The sequence below is a fragment of the Colletotrichum abscissum genome, assembly GCF_030869225.1.
Source record: "Colletotrichum abscissum strain IMI 504890 chromosome Unknown Scaffold_29.1, whole genome shotgun sequence".
Classification (NCBI taxonomy): Eukaryota; Fungi; Ascomycota; class Sordariomycetes; order Glomerellales; family Glomerellaceae; genus Colletotrichum; species Colletotrichum abscissum.
Window position 1 is genome coordinate 590,612 of NW_026850198.1, and position 20,585 is coordinate 611,196.

At 53.6% G+C, this 20,585-nt stretch overlaps 9 protein-coding genes across 9 annotated transcripts; 5 read left to right on the plus strand and 4 right to left on the minus strand.

Moving 5' to 3' along the window:
- Positions 1 to 371: 371 nt before the first annotated feature.
- On the plus strand, positions 372 to 658 carry CABS01_11080 (uncharacterized protein; the record flags this gene model as incomplete). Its single annotated transcript, XM_060544435.1, has 2 exons — positions 372 to 473; positions 632 to 658. 2 exons carry the CDS (start codon positions 372 to 374, stop codon positions 656 to 658), a joined length of 129 nt encoding a protein of 42 aa, XP_060398711.1.
- Positions 659 to 1,361: 703 nt separating this feature from the next.
- Positions 1,362 to 1,811, plus strand: CABS01_11081 (uncharacterized protein; the record flags this gene model as incomplete). The annotated part of the gene is made up of 3 exons (XM_060544436.1): positions 1,362 to 1,530; positions 1,636 to 1,701; positions 1,783 to 1,811. The coding sequence occupies 3 exons, from the start codon at positions 1,362 to 1,364 to the stop codon at positions 1,809 to 1,811; spliced, it is 264 nt and encodes an 87-aa protein (XP_060398712.1).
- Positions 1,812 to 2,350: 539 nt separating this feature from the next.
- On the minus strand, positions 2,351 to 4,807 carry CABS01_11082 (DEAD/DEAH box helicase; the record flags this gene model as incomplete). Its single annotated transcript, XM_060544437.1, has 1 exon — positions 2,351 to 4,807. The coding sequence occupies one exon, from the start codon at positions 4,805 to 4,807 to the stop codon at positions 2,351 to 2,353; it is 2,457 nt and encodes an 818-aa protein (XP_060398713.1).
- A 409-nt stretch (positions 4,808 to 5,216) lies between these two features.
- On the plus strand, positions 5,217 to 6,719 carry CABS01_11083 (uncharacterized protein; the record flags this gene model as incomplete). Its single annotated transcript, XM_060544438.1, has 1 exon — positions 5,217 to 6,719. The coding sequence occupies one exon, from the start codon at positions 5,217 to 5,219 to the stop codon at positions 6,717 to 6,719; it is 1,503 nt and encodes a 500-aa protein (XP_060398714.1).
- A 724-nt stretch (positions 6,720 to 7,443) lies between these two features.
- Positions 7,444 to 8,646, plus strand: CABS01_11084 (uncharacterized protein; the record flags this gene model as incomplete). The annotated part of the gene is made up of 2 exons (XM_060544439.1): positions 7,444 to 8,558; positions 8,616 to 8,646. 2 exons carry the CDS (start codon positions 7,444 to 7,446, stop codon positions 8,644 to 8,646), a joined length of 1,146 nt encoding a protein of 381 aa, XP_060398715.1.
- Positions 8,647 to 8,716: 70 nt separating this feature from the next.
- On the minus strand, positions 8,717 to 9,508 carry CABS01_11085 (NAD dependent epimerase/dehydratase; the record flags this gene model as incomplete). Its single annotated transcript, XM_060544440.1, has 1 exon — positions 8,717 to 9,508. One exon carries the CDS (start codon positions 9,506 to 9,508, stop codon positions 8,717 to 8,719), a length of 792 nt encoding a protein of 263 aa, XP_060398716.1.
- Positions 9,509 to 10,363: 855 nt separating this feature from the next.
- On the minus strand, positions 10,364 to 11,754 carry CABS01_11086 (uncharacterized protein; the record flags this gene model as incomplete). The annotated part of the gene is made up of 3 exons (XM_060544441.1): positions 10,364 to 11,012; positions 11,213 to 11,331; positions 11,626 to 11,754. 3 exons carry the CDS (start codon positions 11,752 to 11,754, stop codon positions 10,364 to 10,366), a joined length of 897 nt encoding a protein of 298 aa, XP_060398717.1.
- A 3,800-nt stretch (positions 11,755 to 15,554) lies between these two features.
- Positions 15,555 to 16,418, plus strand: CABS01_11087 (uncharacterized protein; the record flags this gene model as incomplete). The annotated part of the gene is made up of 1 exon (XM_060544442.1): positions 15,555 to 16,418. The coding sequence occupies one exon, from the start codon at positions 15,555 to 15,557 to the stop codon at positions 16,416 to 16,418; it is 864 nt and encodes a 287-aa protein (XP_060398718.1).
- Positions 16,419 to 18,495: 2,077 nt separating this feature from the next.
- Positions 18,496 to 20,220, minus strand: CABS01_11088 (phosphatidylinositol-specific phospholipase C; the record flags this gene model as incomplete). The annotated part of the gene is made up of 1 exon (XM_060544443.1): positions 18,496 to 20,220. The coding sequence occupies one exon, from the start codon at positions 20,218 to 20,220 to the stop codon at positions 18,496 to 18,498; it is 1,725 nt and encodes a 574-aa protein (XP_060398719.1).
- Between the last annotated feature and the right edge of the window lie 365 nt (positions 20,221 to 20,585).

Sequence of the window (20,585 nt, forward strand, 5' to 3'; positions counted from 1 at the left end):
CTGATTGTTGCGGGTGAGTCTTTCGAGATCGCTGATTTGCTGGGGACCCTTCTCTAGAAGGATTCGGCCACGAATCCTGGTCTCTTCCTGTCGCAGGATACGTGTTCCCAGCACCTGTGCACTGCTTACTAGTCACGAGCTCCTATCTTTTGATCAGCGGCAACAACACTCGTTGAGTCTTCAGAAACTAAAAGACTTGTTCGATCAATGTTTTCAGGAGTATCGATCAATATCTTCAAGTCTTGATTTCTACGACGTTCAGGGCCTTCAACGGACTCTCCCGGACTCGGAATCAGGCATAACTCAAAGTTTCTCCGTATCGTTGATGCCGATTGCTGACCGGCACAGAATTGCCGAGAAACATATTGAAGATGACGTGTTTACTTGGACTGTACCTAATCCTTCTCCTTTCACCAACTTCAATTGTGCCAGTGGCAATTTTCTTTAGAGCATCATTATGTGAGAGGAAATCGGTAAGTGAACCCTCGACGGCACGAGATTTTGAGCGCGAGGTCGGGTTGCAGTGGTGAATCTGAGCTTTTGGCCGAGGAGATTTGTGTTTGTATAGCGTCTTGATTGGTCTTGGGGAAGACGCGGCTTGCAATCAAGAGACATGGAACTGATGATATAGGCATCGCGCTGGCACTCTGTGCCATAAGGCCTCAGCACTCCTAAGCCAACTGCGCGAGTCAGATAATCGACTATCAACTCTGGTTCTATTAAGTCGACAAACGTTGCACTTCACCCAGAGCGGTAGGCAAACCAATTATTGTAAATTATCTATCGATTTGCTATCCGGATCATACGGAGTAAAGGTCCCTGAGGCGGATCAAGGAGCTCGCATTTCATTAACTTTGTCTCTCCCACTTCCCAGAGATTACTCCTCGTAATACGGATCGTCGGAAAGTTGAAAGTAAACGGCTGCTAGCCTCAAAGTATAATAGAACACTCTTTAATCATCTAGTGGACCTCCTTGGCTCAAATGAGGGTAGGGAACGACAATTTCACTACTAACATGAGTCGCCTGCCCTTACCGAGTAAATGGGTATCACGACAACAAACTCCACAACACCGCCCGCCAGGACGGAGGGCGTCACTGCACATCCTTGTATCATGAACGCAAAACCGTATCCGTACATTCTCGTAAAAGAAATTGGGGACTGTGACTAGGGCGACAATTTGTCGACCCCAGGAGCCTAGGCCACGCAGAAAGTACAGAAAGAATGGAGGAGATAGGGGGATGCACAGCTTGCTATATAACCAAGTAGAGAGCGAACTATCCCACCGGCAACAGCTCGTACCTGGAACCCCTTCCATATCCATTTGTTATTCTGTCAGAACCTTATTCCAGTCAATATACCATGAAGCTGTCCTCGTCCCTCTTCTTCGTCGCCCAGATGGCCGGCACCGCTTTTGCTCTGAGCGGCGACGGGGCAAAGTGCCAGCTCAACATTGAGTGCCTCAGTGGCTACTGCATGCCTCACACCGGCTCGTCTGAGTACGTTTGCTGGGGCCAGCGCCGCAAGGGAGGTTAGTAGACGTCTTCGCCTCGGATGAGGTTTCATGTCCCTAGAGGAAGGAAGGGTGTCTCCGTTAAGTGAGAGAGTTGCTGATGCCGACTTTACTGTGGTCTAGACTGGTGCAATGTCAACTACTCCGGAACTGTGTGCAACAACGGTTTGAAGTGTGTCTCTTACCAAGGTATGTTTTCAAGTAATTCTTTCCTCGCGTTCGAGGTTGGTTGGTAGTACCTTATAGTACTTGTACTGACGTGGTTGACAGGGAGCTGGTTCCTTGGCAAGTGCACTTAATGTCTGCGTTGGTAGCTTGACTATTACTCAAGCAGTTCTCGGTACGCTTCACACAATAGAAAGACCGCGGTATCAGTGGACACTCCTGTTGTCTCGATAGTACTATTCTTTGTTTTTGTTTCTACCTATTCAGCTTCCCTACCTGCAAAGCCCATAATGATGGATCAATCATGTCGATGGGCGCCATCACCTCGTGAGCCGCGCACCTGGCTGAGTTCGCGGCCCTTCCAGGTGACAACAGCTCGTAATGGTGTTGATAGCTTACATGGCAAGGATGAGTTTAAGTGGTGATAGCCCAATCAATAAAGTAATGAACACGATCAAGAAAGCCCCGCCATCTTAGTGGTCTAGTCTTTAGCCTGACAGCTTTGTCTCAGTGTATGTTGGGGCGAGAAGTTGTGCCAAGCTTTCCCAATTGTGAATACACCCGTCATGACCTTTGGTGAGCAGGCCCAAGTGTAAATGACGAAAGGAGATGGATCTTAGGGAACACATGCTCTGAAATGGTATTATTATACGGGACTCCGCTATATCCAACACTATCTTTGCCTCCTGGCTTCACCGGCCTCCTTGCCCAACTTCTCCAACGCCTCCTCATACTTCTGCACTCTCTCCTCCTCGAACCCGCCGCTGTCGGGGTCTCCGATACGCAGACGATCAACCTTCTCCGCGCGACGGATACCGCTGCTCGGCTTGGCAATTTTACCCCAGAACCAACCACTCTCGCCGTCTTCAACCAGCGTCCAGGCGGCGCCGGCGCGGCCAGCACGCGCGGTACGGCCAACGCGATGGACGTAGCCGGCGGCGCTGGCGGGGAGGTCGTAGTTGATGACGTTGTCGAGGAGGGGAAGATCGATACCGCGGGCGACGAGGTCGGAGGCGACGAGGAGGCGGAGGCGGCGGGCGGCGAAGGCGCGGAGGGCGCGGCGGCGGTCCGAGGTCTTTTGGGTTGAGGTGAGGGTTGCGATGGACGGGGCCAGAGAGGGGTGGAGGAGAGAGATGAGGCGGGAGAGGCGGAGGGCGGATTCGTTTGATTTGGTGAAGATGAGGGCTGTTGTTGTGAAGGGTTTTGTGGAAGATTTGGATGTGGTGGCAGCGGCAGCTGTTGAGCTGGCGTCTGAGGAGCTGTCTGAGTCCGAGTCGGAACCTGAGTCTGAGGAGGAACCGGAGTCTGAGGAATCGTCTGATGAAGATATGGCGTCGTCTTCCGTGGGCGACTCGGAAGCCGTCTTGGACGTGGTCTCGGACATGAGGTGGCCGTCGAGAAGGAGGTCGATGAGGTAGAGCGGCTTGAGGTTTGCGTCGTGTACTCTGATGGCCGACTCCTTGAGCAGAGTGGGCAGGGTATGCTCGGCAATAGATGTCGTGCTGTCGGCTTGTTTGCCTTCCAAGACGATGAGCTGCGGCCTACGGAGTTGTAGCCCACTCAGCAAGCTAAGGTCTCGCGTCAGAGTGGCACTGAGGACGACTTTGCGCACGCCGCTCAGATTTGAGTCGGGGAAGTCGCGAGCGCTGAATTTGTTGGTGCTGAGCTTGGGCATGACGGTATCCAGCCAGCCCTGGAAACTCTGAGCGAGGAGCTTGTCGGCTTCGTCGACGACCATCCAGCGCACATAGTCTAGTGAGAAGCCGGGGGTCAAATTGATGTGCTCGACGAGCCTTCCGGGGGTGCAGATTAGGACGTCGACCTTGGATGTGTAGTCGACAATGTGATCCGGAAGAGACCCGGCGATCGGCTTCGTTACTGCTGCATCTCCATCTTCTGCTGCGGTGTCTTCAACATCCTTCCATGCCTCCAATTCCCTTTGGTGTGCGACACGATACGCTTCAGGGTCGTACCTCTCCCTCTTTTCGATGAGACTGGCTTGCTCATGCTTCAACTGCTGACTACCAATGGAAATGCCGATGCGCACTCTCTTCTGCTCTCGGCCATCGAATGCGCTGGCGCAAAGCTCAAATACCTCCTGGGCCTGCTTGACCAACTCACGCGTCGGCAAAACGACCAGAGCCCGCAGCCTCGTCACGGCGCCTTGGCTGATGTCGCGCACGATAGGCAAAGCGTATGCCAGGGTCTTACCGGAACCAGTGGCTGCGGCAACGAGGACATCCCCCTGGCGATGCTTGCAAGACGGCAGAAGCAAGGGAAGAGCGGCTGTCTGAACAGCAAAAGCGTCCTTGAACCCCTTTGACTCGAGAATCTGTGCTGCTTTCGGGTTGATACCAATGTCTGCAAAGGGTGTCCGTGTGTCGGGAGCTACGCGGATCGGGGCGGCGAGCCATGGTGGCAGCGTCTCGTAAGATGGTTTCGAGTTATCGAGGGCGGTCGGTTCGGGTTGTGGAAGGGGCACCAAGTCGTATTCTTCTTCCTTCTCCTCTTCCTCGTCCACGTCCATCTTGTCCGCGGCTTCATTCTTGGCGATTAGTTCTGCTGACTTTTTCAAGTACTTTGTAGCCTTAGCCAGGACGTCCTTGTGTCGTCTGTCGACAGCGTCATCTTCTGCGTCCTCGTCCTGTTCGCGGTCTTTCTTCTTCTTTTTCCTATCCTTCTTTTCCTTGGCATCCTCTACTTCTGGAGCCTCGACCTCAGATTCGCGCTTCTTATTTTGCTTCTTTCCCGACTTGGTGTCTTTTGACTCCAATTTCTCAGACTTTTTTGGTGACGTCTCTTCTTCGTTTAATGCAGCACCAGTTTCCGACTTTCTTGACTTCTTCTTCTTGACGGGGGTATCTACGGCCTCGAGCGGCTCTTCATGTTTGCGCTTCGTCGCCGGGGACAGGACGTCAGGTTCTGTCGGTGCTGCACTCAAAATTGAGGTGCGAGGTTTCTTGGACGGTACGAATCGTGCATACGGAACGGCCGCGGTGGTACCTTCGGTCACGACTGGCTCGCTAGCTGGTATCGCGGATGGTTCTGGAGCTGGGGGAGGAGGCGGCGCCGAAGCTTCGACAGGCGCCTGAGCCTCCTTCTTTTTGGATGGGATGTAACGAGCGTACATGGTGTCAATCGGGCTCTCGCAAACCTTGTAGAGTTTCTGCAGACGTTGCGCAAACCTCTTTCTTTTCGCAGCGAGGCTTGACATACAGATATTGGAGGGGCACCTGTCGCACCGTCCCAAAAAAAAGTTGGATGAACTTCCTTATCGTAGTTCTGCCAGGCTCCACCGCTTACCATTTCTTTCTTATCGGACCACCATGCCGCAGCTCCCCCCTTAGCTCCAGTCGCGTACCTTCCAGGTGGTTGCGCAAGGTACCTACCTAGCTAAACAGGATCTTGAGGAACACACCTCTCCGTCCTTTTCCATTTGCAACTACATATCTTGTCCCGCGAGTTTACGCTTGACAACCTGCAATGCTCCATCATCGTTCTTCTAGGTGACCACCGCTCGCGCCGAGCATATAGACAACATGGCTCGAACATACAATATCGCTATGGCTAGCGACTTCTTCTTCCCACAGCCAGGAGGAGTCGAAAGTCACATTTACCAGCTATCCACGAAGCTCATCGATCGAGGCCACAAAGTCATTATCATTACCCACGCTTATAAGGGTCGCACCGGTATTCGAAACCTGACAAACGGCCTGCGAGTCTACCACATCCCCTTCCTCGTCGTATTCCGATCGGCTAGTTTCCCAACCGTCTTTTCAGCCTTTCCCATCATTCGCAACATCCTCATTCGAGAACAGATCGAAATCGTCCACGGCCATGCGAGTTTGAGCACCTTTTGCCATGAAGCTATTCTGCATGCGAGGACCATGGGTCTCCGGACCGTCTTTACGGACCATTCGCTTTTTGGATTCGCCGATGCTAGCAGTATCTTGACAAACAAGATTCTCAAGTTTTCCCTGAGTGACGTGGACCACGTTATTTGTGTCAGCCATACCTGGTACGTCGCGCCGCGCCCTAGCCCTCGGACAGGCATAACTGACTGGAATTGTAGCAAGGAAAATACCGTCCTCCGAGCATCTCTAGATCCCCTCATGGTTTCAGTCATACCCAACGCCGTCGTGTCTGAGAACTTCCGTCCACTCGATTATCCCCCAACCGACGCCAATAATGCATTTGGCCAAAATCCACCTCCCGCACATCACCTGGGACCGAACGATGTAGTCACAATCGTCGTGATATCTCGTCTCTTCTATAATAAGGGAACGGATCTCCTAACGGCTGCGATCCCTCGCATCCTCGAGAACCACCCGAACACGAGGTTCATCATTGCAGGCTCAGGACCCAAGGCCATTGACCTCGAACAAATGATTGAACAAAACGTCTTACAAGATCGGGTAGAAATGCTGGGACCTATCAGGCATGAAGAAGTACGCGACGTCATGGTTCGGGGCCATATTTACCTCCATCCTAGTTTGACGGAAGCCTTTGGTACTGTGATTGTAGAAGCAGCCAGTTGCGGGCTGTACGTGGTATGCACTCAGGTTGGTGGTATTCCTGAGGTCCTCCCGTCGCACATGACTGTCTTCGCCAAGCCAGAGGAAGACGACCTGGTTGCTGCGACGGGGAGGGCTATTGCTGCACTACGAGCAAACAAGATTCGAACGGAACGTTTCCATGAGCAGGTCCAGAAGATGTACTCATGGACAAATGTTGCTGAACGCACCGAGCGCGTGTACCAAGGAATCACGGGCGAGCTCAGCGAAGCCGAATTCTATGGCTATGACGCTGCCAATTCCTCGACATTCGGCAATAGTAGAGTGCGGTCTTTCGCCCTCATCGACCGACTCAAGCGATACTACGGCTGTGGTATCTGGGCTGGCAAGCTCTTTTGCCTCTGTGTCATTGTTGACTACTTGCTATACCTGTTCTTGGAACTGTGGTTCCCGCGAGAGGAAATCGACATTTGCCCCGAATGGCCGCGTAAAGTTCCTCAAGATGCGGAAGACTCTAAGGAAGACTGAGCGTGGTCTCATTATTTGACTCGCACAACTAACCGGACTGCTCCGGGGACAGATTGTTCGGCTGTTCAATAACCACGAGACGCAAGATCTGGGTTAATGTTCGAATCAAATTGTATAATTCCAGGCATAAGAGCAGCGACGCTGCCGACCAGTGGTTATCGGCGTGGACCGGCGATGGCCGGCGGAAATCAACGGACATTGAAAACTGCGCTACCCCGAGTCAGCCCATCGAGTCTTCCAGATCTGCAACCAAATACTTTCAACGGGAGAGATCCTCCAATGGTAGCAGCCTGAAAGGAAATCAGCATGGAGTAGGGGTCTCGGTGCGCCGGATGGGCCTCCGTAGACACGACCCGGAGAGCCCCGAGAAAGGACGGGATTGGTTGGCATTCACGATGTGCTCAACACCATAGCGCAGGAACCATCTTTAACGGTCTGGGTCGGCAGTGAGCTGCCTGTTCCGGTCAGGCGCCCGGGTGGGCCATGCGACCATTTGAGCCATCTGAACCCCCCACCACGCGCGCATCTCGACCATCTCACATGCATAGCGACACAAGACAAAACCCAGCGATTTCCGCTCCTCGTTTGCGAATTCTGGCCGCAGTCATCAGCGATACATATTGTTTGCTTATTATATCCCAGCCACAGTCGGCTTCTCAAATCATCAACGAAGCGATTCCCAAGTTTTCAACTTCACAAGACCCCGCGCATCCACTTGCCCGCGATGGCCGCCGCACAGGACCTCCCCATGGATCTCCCCATAATCGATCTCGACGTCTTTCTCAACGAGCCCCGCGACTCCGCTGCAGTCCGCGATGAGTGCCAAAAGGCCGCGACTGCCCTCATCACCTATGGCGCGCTCGTGCTGCACGACTCCCGAGTCGCCGAATCAGACAACACTACTTTCCTCGACTTGCTTGAGGACTACTTTGCCCAGCCGACTGAAGAGCTCAAGAAGGATGAGCGTCCGGAGCTAAGCTACCAAATCGGTGTCACTCTTGAGGATACAGAAAAGCCCAAATGTGCAGTAGACGAGCCCTGCCTGAAGGTCATCGAGCGCCTGGCGGAAACCGAGCGCCCTCTCGATATCACAGCACACGACCCCGACCCAAAGTGCCGTTTCTTCTGGCGCATGGCCGAGAACCCCCCGTACGAGACCGAGTTCCCCGGGCTCAACGCCCCCAATGTCGTCCCCGAAGCTCCGCACATCCGTGAGCGTTGGCCTCCTGCCATGGACAAGTGGGGAACCTCAATGAAGCAAGCCGTTACGGGCCTGGCAGAGATGGCGGCGGTCGGTTTGGGTCTCCCTGCCGATGCTTTCAGCTCTGCTGGCAAGTACGGGCCTCACCTTCTCGCACCAACGGCTTCTGACTTGGTCAAATACGGCAAGCAGGACACCATTCTCGCCGGTTTCCACACAGACCTGAACTTCCTGACCATTCACGGGCGTTCTCGGTATCCAGGCCTGCACATCTGGGCGCGCAACACGGGAAAGAAGATTGCCGTCAAGATTCCTGAGGGCAACTACTTGCTCGTCCAAGCCGGAAAGCAGTTGGAGCACTTGACGGGCGGGCTCATCAAGGCAGGCTTCCACGAGGTCGTGGTGAATGAAAAGACACTGGCCGTGATCGAGCGCCGCAAAGCCGAGCTCCCCGATCGCCCGCTCGTCCGCATCTCGTCCACGTTCTTCTGGCACTTGTCATCGGACCACGATCTCACTCCTATCCCTCAGCTGTCGGAGCAGGCACAAAAGGTTAGGGCTGAGCAATTCAACCTGGGCAGGGACGAGGGCGAGGAGGTTACGTATGCGCCCATGAAGGTGGGACAGCAGGTGCAAGAGTAAGTCATCCGATCTCTTGGATGCGTTTTCTGACTGATGCTAACAAATCGTAATAGGGAGCTCAAGCACATTGCTCTGATGACATGACGAGAAACGAGATTCGCTGTATTATGATAGTACTATTAATGACAAAATTCCCAAAGCGTGGTATGGATTTTTAAGCCTTGTAGAATTCCTCGCCCACAGCGACGTCCACCTTTTCCTTTGCAACTCTGTCGACGGCTGTCTTGGGGTCTTCGTCGCCGTCCAGCAAGTCTACCCACGATGTCGTGAAGCTGTCATTCTCCGCAATAAGCGCGGCGACCTCGGCGACGGTCTGTCGGCTCGATGTGCCCTTTGCCTCCTTTGTCTTTCCAAACTCAATCTTGCCGGCTGGTTCCTCGGTCAGCAGGCCGGGCCTCAGACTGATGCCCGCAAAGCCATCTGTCCTCTTTTTCGATTCCTGCCAGAGGGCCTCGTCGGCGGCGATCTTGGCGAGGGAATAGTTGTAGAGCTTCTTGTTGCCGTCAAGGGCGTCTTGCCAGGCTTTATCGGACCACCAGGTGGGTTTCGTCTTGCGGGAGCTCAGGTAGGAGACGAGGATGAATTTCTTGATGGACGGGGTGGCGACGGCGGCGTTGATGAAGTGGATGGCGGCGTCGCGGTCGATTGTGAAGGTGCGAGAGGGGTCGCCTTTGCCGCCTGCGCCGGCGGACCAGAAGATTGTGTCTGGTTTGACTTCGTCTAGGATTGCTTGGGCTTTTTGTTGGGAGGTTACGTCTTCGATGCTGCGGACGAGGACGTTGAGTTTGCCGCTGCCCGAAGACGAGGGGGCGAGCTTTTCGATGGCGGGGACTTGGTCTTGGGTGCGGATTATGGAGGTTACGGTCCAGGACTTTTTGAGGAGGATTGGGGTTAGGTGCTGGGAGACTTTGCCGTGGCCGCCGAGGATGAGGACGTGTTTGCTCATGTTGGGCTGTTTTTTGTAACTGTTGAATTATCTAGAGAATGCGTAGGATTGTGTGGCTGGCAGGATACGTCGTGATGTCTTGCAGTGTGATGTGGTATGATGCCAGTCCAAAGGTATAAAGGTCCGTGTGAAGGAGAGGCAGACAGTCGATTCAAATAGTGGTCACATTAGGTGTACGGAAGACGAGACCGCGGGGCTTTGAAATCAACCTGGATGGCTTCCCCGCTCGGCCCCATCAAAAGCACGGCGTTAAGGGCCGTGGATGACTTGATTCGGATGCGGGCGGACTGGCCGAGGTGGATCTCTACTTGATTGTACGTATATCCGTACTTTACCTTACCTTTCATGGGAATGGGTACATGTTTTGTTGCGGAAAGAAGGACCCCGCGGATGAGCATTTTCGGGGACGGTGTCACGTCACCGGGGCGTCAGTGACGTACGTCCCGCGAGTTTATTTGCTTCGCTTTGGCAGCTGTTCCCCACCGGATTGGCTAAAAGCCGATAACGAGCTTTCTTTGGGAAAGCACTCAATTGAGTTTGTGGTGCTTGCCCCCGAGTCAGAATCCATGGCTTTCGGCGTTAGTTACTCAGCAACTTGGACGTCAGTCTTGGCCAACATGTCGTGCCCCTCCTTGACGCCTTCTCAGGTCGGCTCTCTACTCATGTTCGACTCTCACCATGATAACGCGCTTGGTTCAATTCTACGCAAGATACTTTGACTTATGCTTCAAGCGTCTAGCAGATCAAAGTCGCCCGGAAACCTGAGCGCAGCAAGATCGAATCTCTCCGCCTCGAGATCCGTCAGGCTCGACTGGAAGAAGTGAGGCGTCATGGGCTGAATCATGTGATTTTTGTCTAGGAGACGGGCTTTCCTGATGGACATGATGACGGGAAGGTTTTCTCGAGGAGGAGGCCTATGGAGAAGATCATGTTAGTGAGGTAGGATGCCCATGCTTTTCTCGGCCGGCTTGCTGGGTTGCGGAAGTCGTCGAGGCGGAGGAAGGGGTAGCGGCAGTGGACTTTGGTCTCGTCGAAGAGGGAGGTTTCTGTTGCGGTGTCGAGGGGGATCTGCTGGTCGGGTCTACGTGCTGTGTTGCCGCCATCGTGGACTGATGGATTAGGTAGTGCTTGTGGTGGTGGGTTGTCTTCCTCTGAGCGAGCAATGGTAGCCAAGAGGCCGATGGCGGGCGAGCTCCTTGAGAGAGAAGCTTCTGGTCCGATTCCCGGCCCTGATGCGAATGAGACTCTGCGTCGGTGGTGATGGTGTTTGTCTGCGTGGTGATGTGGATGAGACGCTTCATGCGCGCGAGACAACGATGATGGTAGCGACGGCTCTTGCACATAGCTGTGTTGGACATGATTGTTCCGATTATCGACGACCACCTGAAGACGAGCGTCGGTCTCTTCGAGACGCGATATGCGCTCCTCCAACAACGCGATGTCACCCAGCCTTGCTAGGGGTGTGTGCGTCGCGGGATGGTGAAGAAGATGATGATCTGAACTCCTAGAAGGGGAGGTGATACCGCAGCATCAGTATAACATTACAAGTTTGGACCAGGAGGGTTGCGAGCAGATCCAGATCGGCGAAGAGAGAGAGAGATCAACCGTCGCAAACTACTGTCTATGAACCAGCCAACAACGTGAAACTAGTTGTTTCCTCCTTCGCAACTGGGGAAGAGCAGGGGAGAAGGAGAGAAACTTTACAGCGGAGGGAACCCGGGGCCCGGGGGCCCGGTTTGATAGGACGACGGGAGCACCGCCTCGTTGCATCGCTCTCCCGACCTGGCGCGGTTGGCGCAGGGTCTCTGATCATCGCATTTTTGCTGGTCGAGGGGGAAAAAAAAACAAAGATTGTCAGCCCCTTCCCCTTTTTGCACCTGTCCAGGTTTCCTCTTCTTTTGGGAATGGTGGGGTTTGAAGTTGTGATGATCTTGGTCAAAGGGTCAACCCAACTTGGGCAATGAGTGGTTGTTTCAAAATTGGTGACAGTGCTGCTTTAGGGTACCAGAGAATGGATGTCTCTGGCTCTTACACACAGTGAAGTGGAAACCCAGAAGGAAAAGGAAAAAAAGAAAGAAGAAGAAAGAAGGAGAAATAAGAAGAAAATAGCAACGTACCTTTCGCCGACGACACCGTGAACAAGCCTGCGTCTTTCTCCGCTTGGCCGGTGGTTCGCCGCAGTCTTCGGTCGCGGGTGCGGTGATTGTGGGGTTGAACGGGGACCCGGCGGGGGCCGGTGGCGTCATGGCCGCCGGGGGTGGCCTTTCTTTGAATGGTGTTTCTTGTTTCCTCTTTCCGTAGTGTTGTTGATTCTATTTACGGGGGAGCTGAAGAGTTCAGTTGTTTCGAGTTGAGGAGATGATGGCATTCTACATTCTCAAGTCTCTATGTTGCCACAGGCGGCAGTTTGAGTGACGACGGAAAGATGGATGATTGCCGCCCAACTGAGGCTGGCCGAGGAGATGGTGCGACTGATAAGCATATCCGTATCCTTACGTGGTAATCAACTCGGCATCCTCTCAGTCAGCTAGCTTTCGGGAGATAGAGCTGTGAGACTATGGAGTCGTGGGTCTCCTTCCCGTCTTCTTCTGATCGGGAGTTGCGCAGTGATGGGATTCAGTTGATTAATTCCGTGTAAGTCAAGTTGACGGGGAACGAAGAAGGGCGAGATAGACAGATCTCCAGCACTGTACCGAAGCATCTGAAAGATATCGCGGGCCAGTGAACCATGGCACCAACCGGACCTTGGCTTACGACAGGAATTAATTGTTATTCCTTGACAGTGTTCCTTGAAGGGGTACACACGGGTCCCTTTTGGTGTTTCTCGCCTTGCTCCGCCACCGCACAGCTCGAGATTTTTGTTTGGTGTTTTCAATGGCATCATCAAACAAAGTCGCAATCTTCGCAAAGCTCGCTTGATTTTGACATGATTAACGAAGACCCAAAATGCTCTGCCTTTCGGTTCGACATTATTTGCAGCGTTAAAGTGTGAAGTAGCAATTACACAGATACCGACATGATAAAACGTGGAGCGGGTTCGGATTCGTACGTCGTTTGTTTCCCAACCCGCGCCGCTTTGACGTTGTCCTCTCGCGGCATCAACTAACTGCAGGAGAACACACCTGCAGTCCTGCACATGAAAAACCCGAATACGTTCGAAACGTCAAAAAGCAAAGACGAACCATAAAGCAGGCTCCTGGGCCTCGGCATATCCTTTTCTTGATTTTCCAAATGTCGGGAAAAAAAAAGTTGGTCGAGACTCGCGATGATGTCGGCGCCATGCTAGAATAGGCATTCTTACCGCATTATGCTCTAGATATCCCACGTAGCTTCTTCACGTGGATGGTACCGAGGAAGTGCGAGGCTACCAAGAAGAGACGATCGACGGTGCAACCTTCGATCACTATAGTCGCACTATTACCGTTCAGTATATCTCTGACATTGGCGTCCCATCCACCGAGTGAGAGTCTAGGAGAGTGCACCACCAGGAAGATGGGACGGAGTGCTACCACATGACGTGTCTGCCCTCCTCCTGGGCGGGATGGGCGTGATCAAGGAAACGAGAGGAATTTTCGACTTTGACTAGCGGAATGAGCCCGACCTCGGATCCGGGTCGCCCACCGCCCGAACGAGAGGGCATGCCTTGGGTGTCGTAAGATTCTCGGTGGGCGACCGAAAGGTGCCCTGCCTTTTTTTTTCTTTCTCCTACCTTGCACACCCCCGGCGCGGGATTGTTTTGACAGCTGCGTTTTAGAAAGTCTTGACTGCCGAAGGGGGTAGGGGAGACGACGGGCCTCTTTCTCTATGCAGAATCAAGCTGCACCAGGGGAGCGTGCCGAGTCAACCGAACGCGTCGGGGGAGGCTGAAGATAACCCTGTTTCTTTTTGTCGCCTGGTAGGGCATGATAAGGATGTGGAGATTTCTATGGATAGCAACAGAGGACTCCGTAGCAAGAGTCTTGCCTGATTGCCAGTGCAGCCTACAGAAAGAAGAAAGAAAACTTCCGTGGCCGGTTACCGAACGGAGATCGTGCAAAGCGTGCAAAGCCCTGAACCTCCCCCCTGTCTACGGTCTCCCTGATTGCCCGCGCTTGACGGCGTGTCGGTGTAAGAGATGGCTGGATTGGGGTTGAGGAGGTGACCAGTCTGGCAGTCCTGCCGAGGGGGAAAAGTGTACGATGGCCGGGGTGGTAACGGAGTACAGACGAGTCGGTATGGGTTGCGACGCGGGGATCATGCAAGTTTCCGAAGTTTGCCTGTTGGCGAGTTTGACAGGTGACGCCGTGTACGGGGGTGTTCCGACGTCAGGTCGGGCAGCGGTGGGTGATGCGAAGAGCAGATGAGGACGAGGAGGCTCTTCCTCTCCCCCCGGTTGTCGTCAGGGATTATTAACGTTAGTTACTTAGTCCGGTTTCTGGTGGCTTCTTTGGGGGGAATGAGAGACAATACGGATAACCCTGATTACCTTATTGAGAACGGATATGTTCGATAGACTCTTTTGCGTTGCAATGTTCGGATTTGAATGCGACGCCAGTAGTTTAGTTGGGGCTCTCCACTTGGGGCCAAGACACAATTGGGGGCCCTCTAAGCTCCCGATCGAACTGTTCCATTGTCTAGAGACGTGCAGTGGACCGAGAGACTGAGAGCCTCAAGACACAGAGAGAAAGGGCTGATGGAACTTTGAAAGAGACATTGGCGGGTCGTGAGGGATGAACCTGGAGAGGGGGTGGTTTGGCGGCCGGAAGGGCGAGAGAAAAGGTGGGACGAAGGAAGGATTGGGGGTTTCATTGGTCTGAAGAAGATCAACTCAAACACTCCACGTCTGGAACGGGCTGGCAGCAACCCTGCCAACATGCAAGCATTGGGGCTTCAGTCTTTAGATCCCTGGGACTTTGCGGGAGGGGGGAGGGAATAAGAGTGAGACTAAGACGTGACTAACGAAGGCCACATTATTCCGTGCCCCTCTTGGGCTCTTGGGGGCTAGTTGCTCCCACTATGCAGTAGTTGTCTTGCGGGACGGGACTTGACACGCTTACTGTCAGTCAAGAAGCAAGTACTGCGTACGTAGACATATTGAGTCTAGTGCTGCAGAAGACTGTGCATCGGAGCCGCGCTTTGAGCCTCCAACTGGCGTGCAGGGATCAATATCAATACCATTGTGAGACGGTTGCGACCCCTGGAGATCCCTGGTACATTCATCTTCCTCATTGAGACATTGACATACGCTCATACGCACAGAGGAAGAGAGGAAGAGTGAGTGTGAGTTGCTCCCTCTCTCACTGTCCCGACTCTGCGTCACGTCAGCCAAAACTCTCACAGTAAGGTTTCTCGGATGATGGGGGGGAGGGGTGTTCAAACCGTCAGAGAATTTGATGTGAACGACGGTCGACGGACCGAGGGAGAGACGAGGAATGGATGGGGTACCTAAACAATGTACATACATGGCACCATGTCATGTACTCTCTGTCAATATACGCTGAAGAGTGTAAGAGGAAGGGGGTACGTGGCCACCGGCACATCTTTGTTTAAAGATTCCTGTTCCCCCCCAGCCCTCTTTTTCTGGGACGGCAAGTTCCTTGGTCTCTTTTTTATTTATTTTGGGACTGGCATTGTATGATGTTTATTGAGTGTTTAATTTGTCTTGTTTGAACTGGCCTTGACGTTGACAGCTTCCGAGGCTTGGCACGAAAAATCAAGAAGACGAACAAGAGGAATAGAGAGAGGGCGATTGTTGAGCCGCTGGATCGACTTACATCGGAAAATACCACCCACCTCACGCCGTCACCTGACACTACCTAGTCGTCATTGGGACATTGAACCTGCTTTCGAGATCAGGATTTCATCATACCTCACCACACTCGAGTTGGTTACGAGGTTATTCGGAGGAATTCCCCCACCACCAAAAGGCCCCGAGCTCATACTGAACATAATCTACTACGACGCAACGAACATATTCAAACGGCCTTTACGTACCAAAACATATACCACAAAGCACGAATAGCGATAATCATTTACTCTCACGACTCAACCATCTCACTTCTTCATCATGGCCGACAACCAACCTGACGCCAAAACGCCTCCCACGAGTCTGGGAGGGCAAACGGGAGTGGGAACAGGAACACCAAACACACTGAGCGAAGCAACGAGGGCACAAACAACACCAACACCCTCAATAAAAGCGACGCCATCATCATCATTGCCTGCTAGAGCCTCATTCTCATCATCATCGGCACCAATAAGGCAGAACACACCAACGCTCTCACAGACGTCTTCACAAACACCAACACCAACACCATCACCACCGCCGCCGCCGCCGCCGCCTCCACCACCACCATCGAGTTCCGCCCGCCCTCTCACAACCTTCATCATCTCAACCACCACAAACGCAACATCAACACCCACACCATCCCTCTCCGACCCGCCGCCACTCCCCTCACCAACATCCATCCCCGGGGTGATACCCATCTCAACACCAGGCGTCGGCGACCAAATCCCCACGCCAACGCCATCCTTCATCCCACCGCCTCCAGCCCCCGTGATACCAGAGACCACGCCCCTCAGCCTCATCCCGACCCCGACGCCGACTCCCACGCCAAGCGGCAACGCCAACAGCGGAAGCGGCGGCATCGCCTCGCCCAGCCAAGCCGAGACCTCGGGCGGCAGCAACGTGAAGCTGATGCCGGCGCTGCCTATCGCGTTGGGCTCCGTGGGCGGGGTTTTGATCTTCGGGTTGGTGATTGGGATGCTGTACCGTAAGGGCAGGTGGCCGTTCCGCAGCAAGAGGAACTTTGCGCAGATTGACGAGTTGGAGGTGGAGAGGCAGCAGGAGCTTGAGAGGCAGAACAAGATGAAGTGGGATCCGAGGGTGACGAGGACGTACAGGACGCAGGATGCGGGTGTCAACTTTTGATGACGGAGATAGCATAGCAGTAAATTACGGCTATAGACGATTGGAACGTCTTCATTCACATCACTGATTTATTCCGTCATTTATTGTGACTTTTTGTGTGCTTGTAGAGTTGCTTAAGCCCGGTGTCTCTCTCAACTCATCACTACAAGTAGAGACATGGTGCTGTGTTGAGTAATCTCACAGTTCAGTGTCAGCCGCTCATCGCTGTGGCTCAATTCTGAGCAATCAACTGAAATGCCCTCATAAATCATCTCTACTACGTAACTACTGAATGAACAGAGTACTGAAAAGCTCTCGCCGAGTCGGCGCCGCTCTACATGGAGCACGAACCAGGTACATGCAAACACAGGCTGCCCGCGGAAAGGGCTGTCCACGAATCATCCCAACCTTTCTCAAACCGCTCGCAACGCGGCCGTTCCTCCCAGTCTGTGTTCTGTCCCTCCCTCTCGGTAAGTCAGTTGCAGAGTGGGTGGTGTTGGCTCTTGCGTGAGTTCGCCTCACCCTCCCAAATGGAAAGGGTCTCTTTTGCACTTCGGGTGGTAAAGTTTTTCTACCAACCCACCTTCAGGCCACCCAAAGAGCCGGCCTTTGTGAAGTTCGGATTTCAGCGGTGCTTTGAGTTTTTTTTGGGGCTTTTTGGGAGGGCCGCTTGTTGGTTTTGGTGGTCGAGGCGTACGGGGCAGTTGTGACTAGACGGACTGGACTGGACTTCGTTCGGGGCCGTGTGTGGGTGGGTGTGGGACCGCGTCACGGCTGCGGAAGTGGAGGGCGGACGGGGTGAGATGGTGCTCGGATGGAAGTGGTGAGTTGCGAAGATCCGGAGTAGGAGGATTATGGAGTTTGTGTGAATTTCCACCAACTGGATACAATCATCTTATCAAGCTGACAAATTTGTACGAGACAGGCCACAGTGAGTATGAGAAGTGAGTACGATGAAGAACGGCAAACCAGTTTTATCTAGATTTCGGACGGCTGATGAACAAAGTTACGAAAGCGATGAACCTGGTACGGGGGGACTCGCAACCCGTCACTTGGTAGTCAGGTAGTAAACCGGCACTCATCAACCCAGCAATCCAGATTCAGCACACGCAAGGATACACCTGGAAGAGCCTCACACTCTCTTTCCCGTTCATCAGCCTCTCGCACCTTCAAGGTTCGACTAATTGTCGGGTTCTTCCCTAGCCGACGGGGATGGATGGATGGCGGGCGGCGGGCGGCGGGTAAAGTCTGTTCATGACAGGTGAGCCGAGCGAGGCTTCCCGCATATTGGAGGTGTAGCGAGCGTTTATTTGGTGGGGTTTCCGTTGGGGGCCTATGGATGGGGCGCGTGTGATGTAGAGGGAGGATGCTTGTTTGTGAAGGTTGTTATGTCAGGAGAGGCAGTATAGTGTAAGTAGCAACTGTCGCCTGCCTCGAAGATGCCGCCTGTGATGCTTCTTGATGGCGTCCGGCTGTACGAGCACTAGTGTGTAATCACATACGACAAGGGGAATCGAGTGTATCCCCGTCCCTTTCAGCTATAGGCCAGGGTGAAGTCTTTACTATACATGAATCCAGAATCCTTTGAATCCTTCCCGGAAACCTATTTCTCACCTTTCGCCATGGTCTTGTGTGGTACAGTACACGAACGTGGGCGGAATGTGTCCAACACCTAACTGGACTCGATCACCACACCAACCATACTGACAGCAGTAGGCCCGGTGCCTCGAAACCTTCATAGGTCTCAACACCGTCCATGTCTCTGTCTTGGGGTCAGAAGTCGCTTACTAAGGCAGTGGTTTCTTGGCGGGGGAGGTTCAGGATCGGGACGAGGTCGTGCCATGTGCCGCTGATCAGGCTGCATGATGCGCGCGTGTAAGGAAAATTATGTATATTCCTTATATCAAATGCTGTGACAAGATCTCATATCTGCTTCTGTGAAGCCGCTGTTAAGCTAAGTAGAGATCCATATGGCACTAGCTACGATGTGTTCAATCGCACATCAGTCCTTACATTGATCGGACAAGTAATTGCAAGCGTGTTATATTACGAAAGTTTCGGGAGATACTCGAAACAGTCAGCGTATACATTGTTATCTTTACGCGTCGACAACCTCAAACTTGACGAGGATGGAACACTTGGTTTCTCTTCCCTTGAGGTCAAGCATGCGGATAAAGACCCAGCCCGGTATCGTGTAGAGCAGTCGTACCGCGCCAACGGCAAAGATTGGGTTCTTGGCGAAGCTGTCATCACTCTTGATGAGCATCCGCAAGAAAACCATTTCGTTGTCTTGGTATTCCCACTCTAGGACCTCGTCCCATAGCGGGTCGGTGGGTGGTGGATTCTCTCCCTTGTGCAAGAATCCTGTCAGCTTGTGCTGTTTGTAGCCAGCCGTTTTCCTCTTTGGAGGCTTGATATCGAGATCATGAGGATGTACAAGCGTGCACGTGAGGTAGGGCTTGATTGTCTCGTCTTCGTCGCGATCGGACGGCACGGGAATGTCGGTGGCACCGCCGACGTGTAGACGGAGTTTTCGCTTCCTTCCGCTGCTGAGGTGGCCCGAGCCACCGGGCCGGAGCTCGGCGGGCTTCAAAATGAAACCCTCAGAACCGGCGAATAACGCCTCATTGAGCTGCATTGATGCTCCAAATGTCTGCCAGTTGAGGGCACAGATCTGGGCGCCAATTCCCCAAAAGGGAACGGGATGGAGATTTTTGGAAGAGATGCGAGTTCCCTTGGGGAAAACACGCATCAGATGGTGAGCGTTGTGGCGGGAGATTTTGTCAGTGTGCGTCGGCAGATGGGAGGCCAGCCCAGACTCGGAGACGTTGATGAGGTGATGGTGCGGCGCATCTTGCAGAACCTCCTCAAACCATGAATTGTTGATGGGCTTGACGGACTGGGCGTAGACGCCGAGTGCCTCTAGTTCTGGGACAATCAGCGAAGCAGGCGCAGCCTTCTTTTTCTCCTTGTAATCTTTCTTGGCCTTCTTTTCCTCCTCGTCATCATCACTTGAGCTCGAGCTACTGTCGTCGGCCTCTCCGGGGAAGTGATATTCGACAATGACAACAATCTTGTTGCCGAGTTCCTCCAGACGGACATGGTTGGCCTGGCCCTCTTGCTCGGCGTGGCCTTTTTCTCTGATGGCTTGGCTAAGGAGGCGATCTCCAAAGACCTCTCTCATGATGAATGCCAGGCGCAGCTGACCCTCAGGGTCACAGTGATTCTCGAGAGACAGAAGGATTGGCGCAGCGGGGTGTGGTTCCTTGGCTTCTTGGTCGACGACATCTCGGATGGTCTCGCAGACGGTGCGGAAAGGGATGTTGGAGACGAGGGTGTATCCGTGGGTGACCTTGGGCTCGTCCTTGTTGTCGGGGTTATCCCAGGCATCGATCTCGACGCATCGCGCGCCAGCACGCAACGTCTCGTCATAGGCCTCTGCCGAAGAGCTTCCATAAAGCTGGTGGGCCAGAAGGTAGGTGTTGTGGCTGGAGCTGATGAAGTATTCGGGCAATGGGTGGGATCTATCAGTAAGCTCGCGGGGCACGCTGATGTGAGGCTTGTACACGAGGGCTTGCAACTCGGGGGTGAGCTGCTCTGAGTCGACGTTTGCTTCCTTGGAGGAGATGGCCTTCTGATCGACAAGGAAAGACTTGATGGCACGGCTCACGCGGAGACGGTGCTTAAGGTCTGAGTCGCGTGCAGCGTGGCCTCCGCCGGCCAAGGTGGTGTTGTCGGTCGCATCGCCGAGCTCCTCTTCATCCTCTGGCGCCGATTTGGAGAAGGGATTGAGGTTGGCAAACTTTGAAGTTAGTGAGGCCATTGCTGGTGACGTTTCCGCGGCGGTCGTCTCTCTAGATTGCCTCTTCCGGAAGTGAGGATAATGTTTCTAACCCCAGATGTCCACTAGGTACGCGGGGTATGTGTAGATATTAAAGGGAGAGAAATTGAGATGGTCGCAAACAGGAATTCCGGCAAGATGATGGCGGGAAACGACGACGTCAATCTTGGCTGATGCACGCCGCGTAAGGTAGCAGCAGCGCAACAGCAGGTGGCAGGAACAAGCTGTGGACTGGAGTTGCCCCTCCTTCCCGTCAGCTCAGCTCCTGCTGCCACACCTGCCGCATCTTCTCCGATGGAGGGGCTGCGGAGTGGAGACGCTAAGATTAGATTGGCGGGGAGCTCAAG